Source organism: Symphalangus syndactylus, chromosome 7, assembly GCF_028878055.3.
Source record: "Symphalangus syndactylus isolate Jambi chromosome 7, NHGRI_mSymSyn1-v2.1_pri, whole genome shotgun sequence".
Classification (NCBI taxonomy): Eukaryota; Metazoa; Chordata; class Mammalia; order Primates; family Hylobatidae; genus Symphalangus; species Symphalangus syndactylus.
In genome coordinates, this window is record NC_072429.2 from 139,350,333 (window position 1) to 139,367,564 (window position 17,232).

Sequence of the window (17,232 nt, forward strand, 5' to 3'; positions counted from 1 at the left end):
ATAAATTAGAAAATACTTTTTTTTTTAATTTGAGACAGGTTCTCTCTCTGTCCCCCAGTCTGGAGTGCAGTGGTGCGATCTTGGCTCATTGCAACCTCTGCCTCCCAGGTTCAAGCAATTCTCCTATCTCAGCCTCCCCAGTAGCTGGGATTACAGACGTGCCACCATGCCCAGCTAATTTTTGTATTTTTAGTAGAGATGGGGTTTCACCATGTTGGCCAGGCTGGTCTTGAACTCCTGACCTCAAATGATCTGCCCACCTCAGCCTCCCAAAGTACTGGGATTACAGGTGTGAGCCACCACACCCGGCCTAGAAATAAGAAAACACTTTGATTAGCTGGGTATGATGCCATGTGCCTATAGTCTCAGCTACTTGGGAGGCGGAAGCAGGAGGATCTCTTGAGCCCAGGAATTCTAGGCTGCAGTGAGCTATAATCACCACTGCACTCCAGCCTGGTCTGGAGTAGAACCTTGTCTAAAAATAAGAAGAAAATAAAAATAAAAATAATTGAAAAAAAAATACTTTGAGCTGAAAACTGGCCAGGTGCAGTGGCTCACACCTATAATCCCAGCACTTTAGGAGGCCAAGGTGACCAGATCACTTGCGGTCAGGAGTTCAAGATGATCTAGGCCAACATGGTGAAACCCCATCTCTACTAAAAATACAAAAAATTAGCCGGGCGTGGTGGTGCACGCCTGTAATCCCAGAAAGAAAAGCCAGGCACACAATAATAGACAGAGAGCCAAATCATGAGTGAACTCTCATTCACAATTGCTTCAAAGAGAATAAAATACCTAGCAATACAATTTACAAGGGATGTGAAGGACCTCTTCAAGGAGAACTATAAACCACTGCTGAACGAAATAAGAGAGGACACAAACAAATGGAAAAACATCCCATGCTCATGGATAGGAAGAATCAATATCGTGAAAATGGTCATACTGCCCAAAGTAATTTATAGATTCAATGCTATCCCCATCAAGCTACCATTAACTTTCTTCACCAAATTTTAAAAAACTACTTTAAATTTTATATGGAACCAAAAAAGAGCCAAGATAGCCAAGACAATCCTAAACAAAAAGAACAAAGCTGGAGGCATCATGCTACCTGACTTCAAACTATACTACAAGGCTACAGTAACCAAAACAGCATGGTACTGGTACCAAAACAGATATATAGACCAATGGAACAGAACAGAGGCCTCAGAAATAATGCCACACATCTACAACCATCTGATTTTTGACAAACCTGACAAAAACAAGCAATGAGGAAAAGATTCCCTATTTAATAAATGGTGTTGGGAAAACTGGCTAGCCATATGCAGAAAACTGAAACTGGACCCCTTCCTTACACCTTATACAAAAATTAACTCAAGATGGATTAAAGACTTAAACGTAGGACCTAAAATCATAAAAATCTTAGAAGAAAACCTAGACAATACCATTCAGGACACAGGCATGGGCAAAGACTTCATAACTAAAACAGCAGTGGCAACAAAAGCCAAAATTGACAAATGGGATCTAATTAAACTAAACAGCTTCTACACAGGAAAAGAAACTATCATCAGAGTCAACAGGCAACCTACAGAATGGGAGAAAATTTTTGCAATCTATCTATCTGACAAAGGGCTAATATCCAGAATCTATAAAGAACTTAAACAAATTTACAAGAAAAAAACAACCCCATCAAAAAGTGGGCAAAGGATATGAACAGACACTTCTCAAGAGAAGACATTTATGCGGCCAACAAACATACGAAAAGAGCTCATCATCACTGGTCATTAGAGAAATGCAAATCAAAACCACAGTGAGATACCATCTCACGCCAGTTAGAATGATGATCATTAAAAAGTCAGGAAACAACAGATGCTGGAGAGGATGTGGAGAAATAGGAATGCCTTTATACTGTGGGTGGGAGTGTAAATTAGTTCAACCATTGTGGAAGACAGTGTAGGAATTCCTCAAGGATCTAGAACCAGAAATATCATTTCACCCAGCAATCCCATTACTGGGTATATACCCAAAGGATTATAAATCATTCTACTATAAAGACACATGCGCACGTATGTTTATTGCAGCACTATTCACAATAGCAAAGACTTGGAACCAACCCAAATGACCATCAATGATAGACTGAATAAGGAAAATGTGGCACATATACACCATGGAACACTATTTAGCCATAAAAAAGGATGACTTCATGTCCTTTGCAGGGACATAGATGAAGCTGGAAACCATCATTCTCAGCAAACTAACACAGGAACAGAAAACCAAACACCACATGTTCTCACTCATAAGTGGGAGCTGAACAATGATAACACATGGACACAGGGAGGGGAACATCACACACCAGGGCCTGTCAGGGAATGGGGGGCTAGGGGAAGGACAGCATTAGGAGAAATACTTAATGTAGATGACGGGTTGATGGGTGCAGCAAACCACCATGGCACGTGTATACCTATATAAAAACCTGCACATTCTGCACATGTATCCCAAAACTTAAAGTACAATAAAAAATAAAAATAAAGAAAAGCCAGGTACAGCTGTCTTCAATGGTGAATTCTACCAAATATTTAAGGACAAATTAACACCAATTCTTCATAAACTCTTCCAGAAAACATAAGAGGAAGGAACATTAACCAATTCATTATATGAGGCTAATGTTGCCCTAATACCAAAACCAGAAAAAGACATCAAAAGAAAACTACGGATCCACATTTCTTATGAATATAGACGCAAGGCCGGGCGCAGTGGCTCACACCTGTAAACCCAGCACTTTGGGAGGCCAAGGCAGGTGGATTGACTGAGGTCAGGAGTTCAAGACCAGCCTAGCCAACATGGTAAAACCCTGTCTCTACTAAAAATACAAAAATTAGCTGGGAGCGGTGGCACATGCCTGTAGTCCCAGCTACTCAGGAGGCTGAGGCAGTAGAATCACTTGAACCTGGGAGGCAGAGGTTGCAGTGAGCCGAGATCAAGCAACTGCACTCAAGCCTGGGCAACAAAGCGAGACTCCATCTCAAAAAAATAGATAGGGCCGGGCGCGGTGGCTCACGCCTGTAATCCCAGCACTTGGGAGGCTGAGGTGGGCGGATCACGAGGTCAGGAGATCGAGACCGTCCTGGCTAACACGGTGAAACCCCGTCTCTACTAAAAATACAAAAAATTAGCCAGGCGAGGTAGCGGGCGCCTGTAGTCTCAGCTACTCGGGAGGCTGAGGCAGGAGAATGGCGTGAATCCTGGGGGGTGGAGCCTGCAGTGAGCCAAGATCGCGCCACTGCACCCCAGCCTGGGCAACAGCGAGACTCCGTCTCAAAAAAAAAAAAAAAAAAAAATGGTAGATAGATAGATGGATGGATGCAAATATCCTCAATGAAATACTAGCACACTGAATCCAACATGATATAAAAAGGCTTATACAACAAGATCAAGTGGGATTCAGCTCAGGAATCTAAGGTTAGTTTAATGTCTGAAAATTAGTAGAATAAAGGACAAAAACACATGATCATCTCAACAGACACAAAGAAAGCATTTGATAAATTCAACATCCTTTCGTAATGACACTCAACAAACTAGGCTGACCAGGCGCGGTGGCTCATGCCTGTAATCCCAGCACTTTGGGAGGCCGAGGCGGGTGGATCACAAGGTCAGGAGATCGATATCATCCTGGCTAACATGGTGAAACCCCGTCTCTACTAAAAATACAAAAAAATTGGCCAGGCACGGTGGCTCACGCCTGTAATCCCAGCACTTTGGGAGGCCGAGGTGGGTGGATCACGAGGTCAGGAGATTGAGACCACCCTGGCTAACACAGTGAAACCCCATCTCTACTGAAAATACAAAAAAATTAGCCGGGTGTGGTGGCGAGCACCTGTAGTCCCAGCTACTCGGGAGGTTGAGGCAGGAGAATGGTGTGAACCCAGGAGGCGGAGCTTGCAGTGAGCTGAGATGGCGCCACTGCACCCTAGCCTGGGCGACAGAGCAAGACTCCATCTCAAAAAAAAAAAAAATTTGCCGGGCGTGGTGGCGGGCGCCTGTAGTCCTAGCTGGTGGGGAGGTTGAGGCAGGAGAATGGAGTGAACCTGGGAGGCGGAGCTTGCAGTGAGCTGAGATCGCACCACTGCACTCCAGCCTGGGTGACAGAGCGAGACTTCGTCTCAAAAAAACAAAAACAAAAACAAAACAACAACAAAAAAAAAAACAAGGCATAGAAGGGAATGTTCTCAACCTGATAAAGGGCATCTGTGAAAAAGCCACAGCTACCATCATGCTTCATGATAAAAGACTCCCCCTACAATCAAGGATAAGACAAGTCATCCAAATTAGAAAGGAAGAGGCTGGGCGCGGTGGCTCACACCTGTAATCCCAGCACTTTGGGAGGCCAAGGCGGGGAGATCACGAGGTCAGGAGATCAAAACCATCTTGGCTAACATGGTGAAACCCCGTCTCTACTAAAAATACAAAAAAAATTAGCCGGGCATGGTGGCGGGCGCCTGTAGTCCCAGCTACTCGAGAGGCTGAGGCAGGAGAATGGCATGAACCCGGGAGGCGGAGCTTGCAGTGAGCCGAGATCGCGCCACTGCACTCCAGCCTGGGGGATAGAGCGAGACTCCATCTCAAAAAAAAAAAAAAAGAGAAAGGATGAAAAACTCTCTCTCTTTTCAGATGACATGATCCTTCCTCTAGAAAATCCTAAAAAATCCACTAAAAAACTTTTAGAGCTAAGAAATGAGTTCCACAAATCTGAAGGATATAAAACCAATACACAAAAAATTGTGTTTCCATATACTTGCAATGAACCATGTGAAAATGAAATTAAGAAAATTCTGTTTACAATAGCATGAAAAAGAATAAAATACTTTTTATTTAACCCAAAAAAATATAACCCCCAAAAAAAGTATAAAATGGTATTCTGAAAACTCAAAACATTGGCTAAAAAAAATTAAAGAAGGTAAATGTTGAAAAGACATCCCATGTCCATGGATTACAAGATATAATCTTCTTAAAATGGCAATATTCTCCAAACTAATCAACAGTTTGGAGAATCTCTATCAAATCTCTATCAAAATCCCAGCTGGATTCTTTGTAGAAAATGACCATCTGATCCCAAAATTCATACGGAAATTCAAAGGATCCAGAATAACCAAAACTATCTTGAGAAGAAAAGAACAAATTCAGAAGACTTATACTTCCCAATTTCAAAATGTACTACAACCTACCTGGGGTGAGGGAGGTATGGGTAATTTTAAAATTTATTTTCTTTACCTTTATTTTCTAAATTCTCTATAATGAAGACTTTTACAATAAGGAAAAAACATGGTTTTGTTTTTACATTTTTTTCTTTCCAACTTTTATTTTATGTTCAAGAATTTATTTTCTAAATTCTCTATAATGAAGACTTTTACAATAAGGAAAAAACATGGTTTTTTTTACATTTTTTTTTCTTTCCAACTTTTATGTTCAAGGGGTACATGTGCAGGTTTGTTACATGTATAAGTTATTTTTTAAACATGCACACCTACTCCTTAAAAAAATGTATAAAGAGATAAACAAATATCTAGTGAAAAATAACTTATAAATAAGAGTATATTTAAGTTTTTCATAAATTGAAAACTTAAAAGCAAAAACCCATCAAGTTCCTAGGGAAATCTGTATAACATATAAAAACAAATTCATCTTCAAAAGTTCTAGTTGACTAATGAAAACCCAACAAACAAAGGGAAAATCACATTTGATAGTCAACTTTAAACACATGGAGAGGAAAAGGCCTAGAAATTACAGCCCCAGCCAGGTACTGTGGATCACGCCTAAATTCCTATCATTTTGGGAGGTTGAGGCAAGAGGCTCACTTAAGGCCAGGAGTTCAAGAAATCACAGCTCCTGTAATTTAGATATTAACTCAATATAATGGAAGGAAACCTTTCCCTAGGAGACAGTGGAATTCTGCACATAAGACAGGATAAACTCAGCCCAAAGTGCACTAGCCACAGTGATGATTTTTTAAATAGAATTCTAAAGTTAGAATAATGTTGAAAAGCTGCCAAATCCTCTGAAAGACAGAAATACATACGTGAACACACATATATATAAAGTCTACCCCCATGCTGCATATAAATGCTAGCTTATTTTTGTTTACTCATGGGCACTAATTACTTTAATGGAGCCAGAATATTTTAATTATGACAGGTAATCAATATTATATGACTTGTCAAATCTAGTTAATGAATTTACTCTGTTGTGTAACCATAATACGTCTAAGACATCTAAAAGCAGTGAAAATGCCTTTATATGTTTTTGTTTTCTGGAAGTCTTTACAAAATTCCAGGCTTTTTCTATACATCTGAGAGATATTTCTATATGATTTTTTTTCCCTTATGAAACAAACAACAGATACTGTTGTCAAAATTCTGTCATTGTACACAGTGACTGAAGACCGCCATACTCTAGCTAATCCGCTGGACAGTGAGGCCCTATGCCAGGCACTGAGTGAGGGAACAACAGGAAGAAAAGGAAGACAGCGACCCTGTTCTGGAAAGGCTTACAATCTGTGTCAACACTGGGGATTTTTTCCTTTAGTTAACAAAATGGAATCAATCAAATACTGTTTTTGAACTTTCTGTAGTCATGATGCTACTTTTATTAGTGTGATGACGAGAAAAGTCTTAAATGACTTTGTTAGGTCAACTAGCAACGATCATGACCGGAGAGTAAGTAATACGGAAATTAACTGATAGCAATGATTCTGCCTACATTAGACCAAAAATAAACCTACGCTGAACTCTGCAAGGTGAATGAAGAGACGAGGTCCCTCGTGACAAAAAAAAAAAAAAAAAAAAAAAGGGCAAGAAATCAAATAAGCAAAGAGTTTTCAATAAATGATTCCCTAAAAAAAGCAATAGATGGCCGGGCGCGGTGGCTCACGCCTGTAATCCCAGCACTTTGGGAGGCTGAGGCGGGCGGATCACGAGGTCAGGAGATCGAGACCATCCTGGCTAACATGGTGAAACCCCGTCTCTACTAAAAACAAAAAATTAGCCAGGCATGGTGGCAGGCGCCTGTAGTCCCAGCTACTCGGGAGGCTGAGGCAGGAGAGTGGCGTGAACCCAGGAGGCGGAGCTTGCAGTGAGCCGAGACTGCGCCACTGCACTCCAGCCTGGGCGACAAGTGAGACTCCATCTCAAAAAAAAAAAAAAAAAGCAATAGAGTATGGTGGTTAAGAGGAGTGCAAACTCATGAGTCTGAATGCCCACATCACCACTTACTAGCTATGACCCTCAGCGAGTAAGAGAACCTTCCTGCATCTCAGTTGCCCCGTTTATAGCCTAGGGATAACAACAGTACCTGTCTCCTAGAATTGTGAAGATTAAATTGCTTTAGGTGTAAAGTTTATATAGAGCATCTTAAGTTGTAGATATGACATCAAAAGCACAGAAATAAAGAAAACATAAACTGGATTTCATCCAAATTTAAAACTTGTATGCTTCAAAGGACACCATATCAAGAGAATGAAAAGATAACACACAGAATGAAAGAAAAATTTTGCTAATCATTTATCAAAGGACTCATATATAGAATATATAAAAAACTGTTACTGGCCGGGTGCAGTGGCTCACGCCTGTAATCCCAGCACTTTGGGAGGCCAAGGTGGGCGGATCACCTGAGGTCAGGAGTTTGAGACCAGCCTGGTCAAAATGGTGAAACCTCATCTCTACTAAAAATACAAAAATTAGCCAGGCGTGGTGGCATGTGTCTGTAATCCCAACTGCTCAGGAGGCTGAGGCAAGAGAATCGCTTGAACCCGGGTGGCAGAGGTTGCAGTGAGCCGAGATCACACCGCTGCACTCCAGCCTGGGTGACAAAGCAAGATTCTGTCTCAAAAAAAAAAAAACTGTTACAACTCAACAATAAAAAGACAAAAAGACAACCCAATTTAAAAATTGGTAACTATCTAAATAGATATTTTTTCAAAGAAAATATAGAGATGACAATAATCACATGAAAAGATGCACATCATTAGCTACAAGAGACATGCAAACCAAAACCACAATGAGACACCAGGTCACATCCACCAGGATGGCCACAATCAAAAAGGTAACAAGTATTGACAAGGATGCAGAGAAATTAGAACTTGCATTCATTGCTAGTAGGAATGTAAAGTGGTACAGCCACTTTGGAAAACAATCTGGCAGTTTCTGAAAAAGTTAAACTTTGAGTTACCACATGACCCAGCAACTCCCCTTCCTAGGCATACACATAATAGAATTTAAAACATATGGGCCAGGCACAGTGGCTCACACCTGTAATACTAGCACTTTGGGAGGCTGAGGTGGGATCACCTGAGGTCAGGAGTTCAGGACCAGCCTGGCCAACATGGTGAAACCCTTTCTCTACTAAAAATACAAAAAAAATTAGCCAGGCATGTTGGTGGGCACCTGTAATCCTAGCTATTTGGGAGGCTGAGGCAGGAGAATCGCTTGAACCCAGGAGGTGGAGGTTGCAGTGAGCCAAGACTGCACCATTGCACTCCAGCCTGGGCAACAAGAATGAAACTCCATCTCAAAAAATAAATAAATAAATCAAACAAACATATGTCCACACAAATGCTTATAACATCATTATTCACAATAGCCAAAAGGTACAAATGATACAAATGTCCCTCAACCGATGGAACATGGAAAAACAAAATGTGGCATATATATATATACATATATATACATGCATATATATACACATATATACACACACATACACATATATACACATATACATACACATATACATACACATATATACACATACATATACACATATACATATACATATATACACTATACATATATACACATATACACATATATACACATATACACATATACATATATACACATATATACATATATACACATATACACATATATACACATATACATATATACACATATATACACATACATATATACACATATATACACATATACACATATATACACATATACATATACACACATATATACACATATACAGATATACACATATATACACATATACATATATACACATATATATACATATATACACATATACACATATATACTCATATACATATATACACATAAACTCTCCTCAACATGAAAATGGAAAAAGCAACTGAGTCAACCAAAATTATCCAAAAGATCATTTTACGTAAAGTAGCTGCTGAATGTACATGAAATGTTTAGAAATTAAATTTAAAAAAAAAAAAAAAAAAAGAGGCCAGGCACAGTGGCTCACGTTTGTAATCACTTTGGGAGGCAAAGGTGGGAGGATTGCTTGAGGCCAGGACCAGCCTGGTCAACATAGAGAGACCCCATCTCTATGAAAAAATTTAAAAACTAGCTGGGCATGGTGGCACACACCTGTAGTCCCAGCTACTCCAGAGGCTGAGGTGGCAGAATTGCCTGGGTCCAGGAGTTCAAGGGCGCAGTGAGCTAGGATCGCGCCTGTGAAGAGCCACTGCACTCCAGCCTTGGCGGCAGAGTGAGAACCTGTCTCCAAAAAAAAAAAAAAGAAAAGAAATGAAAGAAAAAAAAAAACACAAGAAAAAAGAGTTTTAAGAATCATTCCACTTTAAAAATGCAGATTAAGAACACAAAGGCCTAGGTGCTAGAAATGCTGGGAGGGGAAGCTTAGTTCTTAGGATGAGAGATGGAGGAGCCCCCAAAAACCGTGAAAGTCTTCTTCCGGTTTTGGAAACGGTGGTGGAGAAAGCGGGTAGGAAAAAAATTTGGAAACAGCTTGCTTCAAACATTATGTCCATTTAAAACTCAAAAATCAAATGAAAGTGATGTAATTTTGTGATAGCTTCATATGAATGGGTTTTCCGGGAGCTGAACAATTTTACAACCCCTGAGAGAGTGTTAGCTATTCAGATAGAGAGGCTGTGAAGAATGAAACTGCATTGCTCCTAGGAGCTAGGAAGATTCCCTACCAGCACTGTCACTGCTAACACATTTGCAAGGGTTTAGGAAGGACCAACGCTTGAAAGACAGACATGATTTCAGTAGCGAGTCAGTCCTGATACAAAGATCCCCACGAGCAGAGGCCAGAAGGCATTAGCAGGAACTGGGGTGGCCTGGAATGCAGGAACCAGAATGTGGGGCCAGGACGGCATCTCATTCTCTTTACTCGCTCTCCCATTGGTAAAGAGAAGTCGGGTCCACACGTTTCTCATTTGGGACCATTACAGAGGATGTCCTCACACACCAAACACTGGTTTCTGGGTCCTTCCTGGCAGTTTTCACCTCTACAGCAGAACCTTGATGCACCCTTGAATAACAAAGCCCCACAGAATCTCCTCACTTTTCCTCCCAGCACTCTCAACTCAATTTCACCTCTACACAACCTTATCTTGAAAAGCGTCGCAAATCTTTTTAAAATGCCTTATCTCGACAAACACCTGATTTTTCTTATAGTTCTAAGCTACTTCTATACGGTGTACACATCTAATTCTCCTACAACTAATGCGATTGACACACTGAAATTCAGTATTTTATAGCAGGCATAACCAGCCAAACTGGGGCTCAGCAACTCATACTGGTCAAATACCAGTACATTCAACATCCATTTCACTTGTCATCAGTGTTGGCGGGGCTTTCAGCTCTTCAGTGGCATGAAGTCTGCCCGCCTGACTGTCCCCCAGTTGTCTTGTCATCAGCAACTCAGGTCTCCTGAAACCAAAACTAAGCATTTGTTGTCCTTTCTCTACCCATTCCACAAATCCCATCAGGAAACTTAGCCACTGGCCTAGAGAAAGGAGTGAACGCAAATGTTAAAACCAACGCCTGCAAACCTGAGGCAACTTCATTTCAGAGCCAAGATGCACGAGGAGATGAAAGCAAATGTGTTAGTCACAAAGCCTGTGTAAGCACAGCCATCTGATTTCAATTCTAGGCTGTTTTCATTTCGTATTATTTACCCTGTCATTGTTTCTCATTAAGTCAGAAAATAATAGAGCTCATCATGAAATAATTAAGCACTGTAATAAAAGAGGTTTTTGCTGTATTAATTACAGAAGATATTACGAGGGGAAGAAAAAACTGCCTCTGTAAAAAATACGAGATTTCTTTCCCTGTTAAGAACACACAGACGAAATGCAGTAGAGAATTAACTCACGTGGAAGGGAGCACAAGCCACAAATTAGAGGAAAGTCATGATTACAAATGAATTCAAAATTAACAGGACAAACATGCTCAATGCATTCAAAGAATTAAAGGCACAATCCTCAAATCATTCACTTAGCCATGCTAGAGGAAGAAGCCTCCTCTTCAACAGACAACATAAAGCAACGGGGTGCCCATCAAGCAAGGACCCACCAATCAATCATCAAGCTTTTAACAGTTCTGATCTAAAGTTACTTAAATTTTAACCATTCATTCACATCACCATGAAACAAGCACTTAAAAAAAGAACCAAAAGAAACTAAACACATAGAGCATGTACCTGGATCAATGAGAACTTCCTGTGCCCCTGGAAGAAAGAACAAATCATGGTATTTTATTTGGAAAACAAAACTACTTTTAAAAATAACTACTAAAATACATTTCACAATTCACATCGCCTAGAGAAAAATCTGACTTGTATCTGATCAGAAAAGCAATTCTGAGGAACAGTATGTTGCAAGTTTGGTGCCTTTTTGCTTCAGACAGGAAAAGAGTAAAGAAAAGCTACTGTTACTCATACCCTAAACAAATTAAGTGCCTCCTCACCTCTCTGCCTTTCCACTTTCTATGTTCATGCTTCAGCTCTTCTTTTTTTTTTCCTCTAAGACAGAGTCTTGCTCTGTCACCCAGGCTGGAGTGCAGTGGCGTGATCTAGGCTCACTTCATCCTCTGCCTCCCGGGTTCCAGCAATTCTCCTGCCTCAGCCTCCCAAGTAGCTGGGACTACAGGCGTGCGCCACCACGCCCGGATAATTTTTTTTTTTTTTGTATTTTTAGTAGAGACGGGTTTCACCATGTTAGCCAGGCTCGTCTCAAGCTGCTGGGATTACAGGAATGATCCACCATGCCCGGCCTGCCAGCTCTTCTTAAACAAGTATGAGAATTCCTTACTTCCATAAATAAGTCAAGTGACAAAGGATTATTTGTGCAAATGCATGTCAGCAACCTAGAATGGGGGAGAAAAGGTGCCAGTAGCTCTGTGGAACTTTTCACAACCCCCTAAAATGCATCTCTCTCTCTCTCTATCTCTTATCTCTCTCTCTCTCTCTCACACACACACACACACATGCACACACATGCACACACACACAGAATAACTGGACACTTCATCAAGTTAAAGATTTCCAACTTTTAGAAGGTAGCTTTGTAGTTAGTTTAAAATACAAAACTATTAACTTCACTATTATGAAGAAACTTTTGAAAGCCTTAGTGGTCTGCTAAACTACCCAAATATCTGTGTGATCCAATTAGACTTCTCTCTAGAATGCAATTTCCCATCATGGCAAAACACACCTCAAGAGGTACTCGTTCCAAAAGTCATGTTTATCATTAGCTATTTTCATTTTTAAACACGTTAAGAAGATTTAAAAAGGTATATCCCAATAATCTTATGGAAATAGCACATTTATTAAATTGTCTACACAGAGAAGAGGCCCCATGATTATGGTGCTGTTTAAGAGCTATTTTGTGTACAGCCATCTCTTGTAAATGCAGACTAAAACTCACTGCAATCTTGACGCCACCATTAAAATAAAAAACAGGTGTTTTCCATTGAATAACACCTTTATGCCAAGCATGATGCTTAACAAATATCATGTATGACCTTCAGAGCAACCCTACAAAGTAAACAGATATTAGCCCTCACTGCCTGTGGGGAGACTGAAGCCCAGAGGAGCCAAGGGAAGCCCCCCCACCACACACGCCACGACACCACGTCCAAGGTCCGCACTGGGCAGACATTCAGCTGCACACACCTTGAGGAAGTCTGGATTTCCAGATAACCCTATAAATGTTTTGTTCTGTGAAGAACCTGGCCAAATATATTATACTATGCCACGTCCTTTAGGTAGGGGATATGAGTTAAACTTTTGATGCCCCAGAGTTATTATCACAATCATCAATCATTTGACTATTAGTATCATCAGCCTCTAGTGGACTGATTCCACATTAACCAAACTTGTAAGAGACCAATGTAGGAAAACTGGAGGTTTAACTATTAATGTAACAGGAGACACAAAATTATCAATCAGACCAAAATATCAGGGTTCAACGATCAGCACATTTTCTCTTCAAAGGCCAAATCACAGGCAGGAGGTAAGTAGAAATCAGGTCCATACGTCTCATTTGGGACCGTTACAGAGGGTGCCCTCACACACCAAATGCTGGTTTCTAGGCCCTTTCCTAGTGGTTATCACCTCTACAGCAGGATCCTGACACCTGAATAACAAAGCCTCACACCATCACCCCTGCCTATAAAATGAAGAGAGTGGGCCGATGTTTCAGTTTGTTCCTGTTCTAAGATGTGCCTCTGTGAGCCTCTGTCTTTTGTTTATATTTAGGGGCATTAAAGTGTTAGGTGGGGAACTGAATACCACTCCCTTACCTGAAACAGAATTCAGTAGTTGTATTTTGTTGAAATACAAATCAAGTTCATCTAGAAAATGCCACTTTCTCTGAACAGGAGTTTTCTAGATGAATTTGATGGACTAAAGTTCTGTTACATGGAGAAACCTGCTGCCTACACAAATGATTAATGCAAACCGCAGTGCACTCCCTGTGGACAGTGGCCAAGACACAAGTGCCAGTGCTGCATAACTCTCTGTCCCACCCTTTCCACACTGGCCAACCCCTGACTCATGTACAGATGTACACATGGAACTGTAGACATGCTGATACCTCTAGACCCCTGAAGCCAGTCTACCAAAGCTCAGCCCGACTGCCAGGGGTTTTTTGTTTTGTTTCTTGTTTTTCTGTTTTTTTTTGGTTTTTTGGGGTTTGTTTTTTTTTTTTTTTTTGAGACAGAGTCTCACTCTGTTGCCCAGACTGGAGTGCAGTGGCACGATCTCGGCTCACTGCAACCTCCGCCTCCCAGGTTCAAGCGATTCTTCTGCCTCAGCCTCCCCAGTGGCTGGGACTACAGGCGTGCGCCATCACGCCCAGCTAATTTGTTGTTGTTGTTGTTGTTGTTGTATTTTCAGTAGACACGGAGTTTCACCATATTGGCCAGGCTGGTCTCGAACTCCTGACCTCGTGATCTGCCCATCTTGGCCTCCCAGTGCTGGGGTTACAGGTGTGAGCCACTGCACCTGGCCAACTGCCAGGGTTTAAATCCCAGCTCTGCCACTTACTAGCTCCATAACCTTGGTCAAGTTCCTCAACCTGTCTATGCCTCAGTTTCCACACCTGTAAAACTGGGATAATAATCCAACCTACCTTACCTGGTTGTTGTGAAGATTAAAGGGTTAAATTGGTTTATGTACAATGTGTGTAGAGGCCAAGGCGGGTGGATCACTTGAGGTCAGGAGTTTGAGACCAGCCTGGCCAACACGGTGAAACCTCATCTCTACTAAAAATACGAAAATTAGCTGGTCATGGGGATGCAAACCTGTAATCCCAGCTACTCAGGAGGCTGAGGCACGAGAATTGCTTGAACCCGGGAGGCGGCGGTTGCAGTGAGCCAAGATTGTGCCATTGCACTCCAGCCTGGACAACAGAGTGAGACTCTATCTCAAAAAATATATATATATAAAAATAAATAAAATGTGTGTAGCACATTTTAAATGTTCAACAGATGTTATCAGCCGGGTGCGATGGCTCGTGCCTGTAATTCCAGCACTTTGGGAGGCCGAGGTGGGCAGATCACCTGATGTCAGGAGTTCGAGACCAGCTTGGCCAACATGGCGAAACCCTGTCTCCACTAAAAATACAAAAATTAGCTGGACGAAGTGGCAGGTGCCTGTAATCCCAGCTACTTGGGAGGCTGAGGCAGGAGAATCACTTGAACCCGGGAGGCAGAGGTTGCAGTGAGCCGAGGTCATGACATTGCACTCCAGCCTGGATGACAGAGTGAGACCCCATACCAAAAAAAAAAAAAAAAAAAAAAAGTTAGCTGTTACAGTGATTTTACAAATCTCCCTTCTAATCATCCTTTGTATTTCCTTGCTAGTCTAAATAGCAAAGGAGATCCTTATTTCTGTGTCTACAAAGAAAGAACTGTCACCCCATGACCTATTTAAACTGAGGGGGAAGATGGCACTTGCTCTTCACTCATCTGGTTTCCATAATAAAGGCTTTGTCCTAAGCACCACTGACCTCTTGCCCATCCCCATTCCTCCCCCACCCAAGTGGAGTGAGGTGTGAGATGAGTTTGGGAGACATGCTGGGCATGTGAACCCCTTCTTTTGCCCTTGGGTGCTGCGCTCAGGAAGCGCACAGGATGCTCTGCTCCACCATGCCTATGGCTGACAGGGAGAGGACCCCTCGTAGGAAGGTCTGCTGTGGCCCACCACCAGATCTTGGATACACAGTAGTAGGATGCCCATTTTTCTGCATCCCTCAAGTTCATGGAAAATGTGGGGGTTGTTTTTTGTTTTTTAAGACAAGGTCTCGCCCTGTCGCCCAGGCTGGAGTGCAGTGGCAGAATCTCAGCTCACTGCAACCTCTGCCTCCTAGGCTCAAGCAATCCTCCCAACTCAGCCTCTTGAGTAGCTGGGACTATAGGCACACGCCAACATCCCAGGCTAATTTTTTGTATTTTTTGTAGAGACAGGATTTCGCCATGTTGCCCAGGCTGGTCTCAAATTCCTGGGCTCAAGCGATCCACCCACTGTGGCCTCCCAAAGTGCTAGGATTACAGGTGTGAGCCACCATGACCAGCACAGAATGTGGTTTCATCACTAATAAGGGCGGCATTTTTATTCTCTACCTTACTCTTGTCTCATCTCTCAATTGGTTGTTGAAGAAAACAGGAGTGTTATTACTGGGCCCCTTTAAGCCCCAACATATACTAATCCACAGATAATTCTGTGGCTTGGGTAGGGTCAAGATGCCTACATAACGGCCATGTCTCTAAACCTGCAGCTAAATTATGGGTATAAGAACTACTGACCCTCCTCGCTGGGCGCGGTGGCTCACACCTGTAATTCCAACACTTTGGGAGGCCGAGGCGGGCGGATCACCGGAGGTCAGGAGTTCAAGACCAGCCTGGCCAACATGGTGAAACCCCATCTCTACTAAAAATATAAAAACTAGCCGGGCATGGTGGTGGACACCTGTAATCCCAGCTACTCAGAAGGCTGAGGCAGGAGAATTGCTTGAACCCAGGAGACAGAGTTTGCAGTGAGCCACTGCACTCTAGCCTTGGCGACAGAGTGAGACTGTCTCAAAAAAAAGAAAAAAAAAAGAACTACTGACCCCCCTCAAATATTTCCTTCATTTCCTGAGTCTCTCTTCACGAAAACATTTTTCCTATTTCAATGCCTTAGTAATTTCCAAACACTATAAAATGATGACTTAATATAAAATAACAGCTAATGGTCATGAGATATTTTATGAGATGACCACCATGCTAAACATTTTGCACACATTCTAATTCTCACAATTCTACAAAGCAGAAATTAGGAGCCCCTAATCACAGATACAGAGCGAGGAGGTGGGGGGCACCTGAGAAAGAACTGTATGACCCACGTTCAAACACAAGCCAGCTGAACTAGGCTTTTCCATGACACCACAACACCACCCACTAGCAAACATGCAAAAGTGGGTGCAATACTCAGGGAGCTCCAGATTCTTTTCAGCTGTAAGGTGCTCCAGACAGTTTCTATCTCTTTTATAAATCATGGCTGACTGGTTTCTAACACTGGAAAAAAAGTCCAATTTCACCACTGTCCACATTGCACATCTGAAATTTTCATGCTGAAATGACATAATAAAAATAAGATAACTAGAATACTTTTCCAGGTATCCAAATATAATGGGCATAGTGCTATTCTAAAGCATTAAACAACAACAACAGCAAAATTCAAATGAAGGAAGCCTCGTTTAAGTCTTCTTTCACCAACAGGAAAATGAGGAATTAAAAATATATGTGTACAACAGCGCCACCTATGGCAAGAAAGGTCTTTCCAGGTTGCTGAAAAAAAAAAAGGTAACGAATTTAATTGTTGGCATAATAAGAAATGATCAACAGGGCTTTTTAAAATACGATGCTCAGAGACCATAACTAAAAGTGTAGCTAGCACATACTGAAATCTGCT

At 41.7% G+C, this 17,232-nt stretch overlaps 1 protein-coding gene across 9 annotated transcripts in view; it reads right to left on the reverse strand.

The window, feature by feature from the left end:
- Positions 1–17,232, reverse strand: part of TRAPPC9 (trafficking protein particle complex subunit 9) — a 729,895-nt gene that overhangs the window by 685,128 nt on the left and 27,535 nt on the right. For 6 of the 9 annotated variants that reach the window (XM_063643572.1, XM_055287358.2, XM_055287359.2 and 3 more), the window contains one exon: positions 11,479–11,505. The exons of the other annotated variants lie outside the window; for them this stretch is intronic. In XM_063643572.1, coding sequence (XP_063499642.1) covers positions 11,479–11,505 — 27 coding nt within the window. The remainder of the gene's footprint in view (positions 1–11,478; positions 11,506–17,232) is intronic. 9 annotated transcript variants of the gene reach the window in all.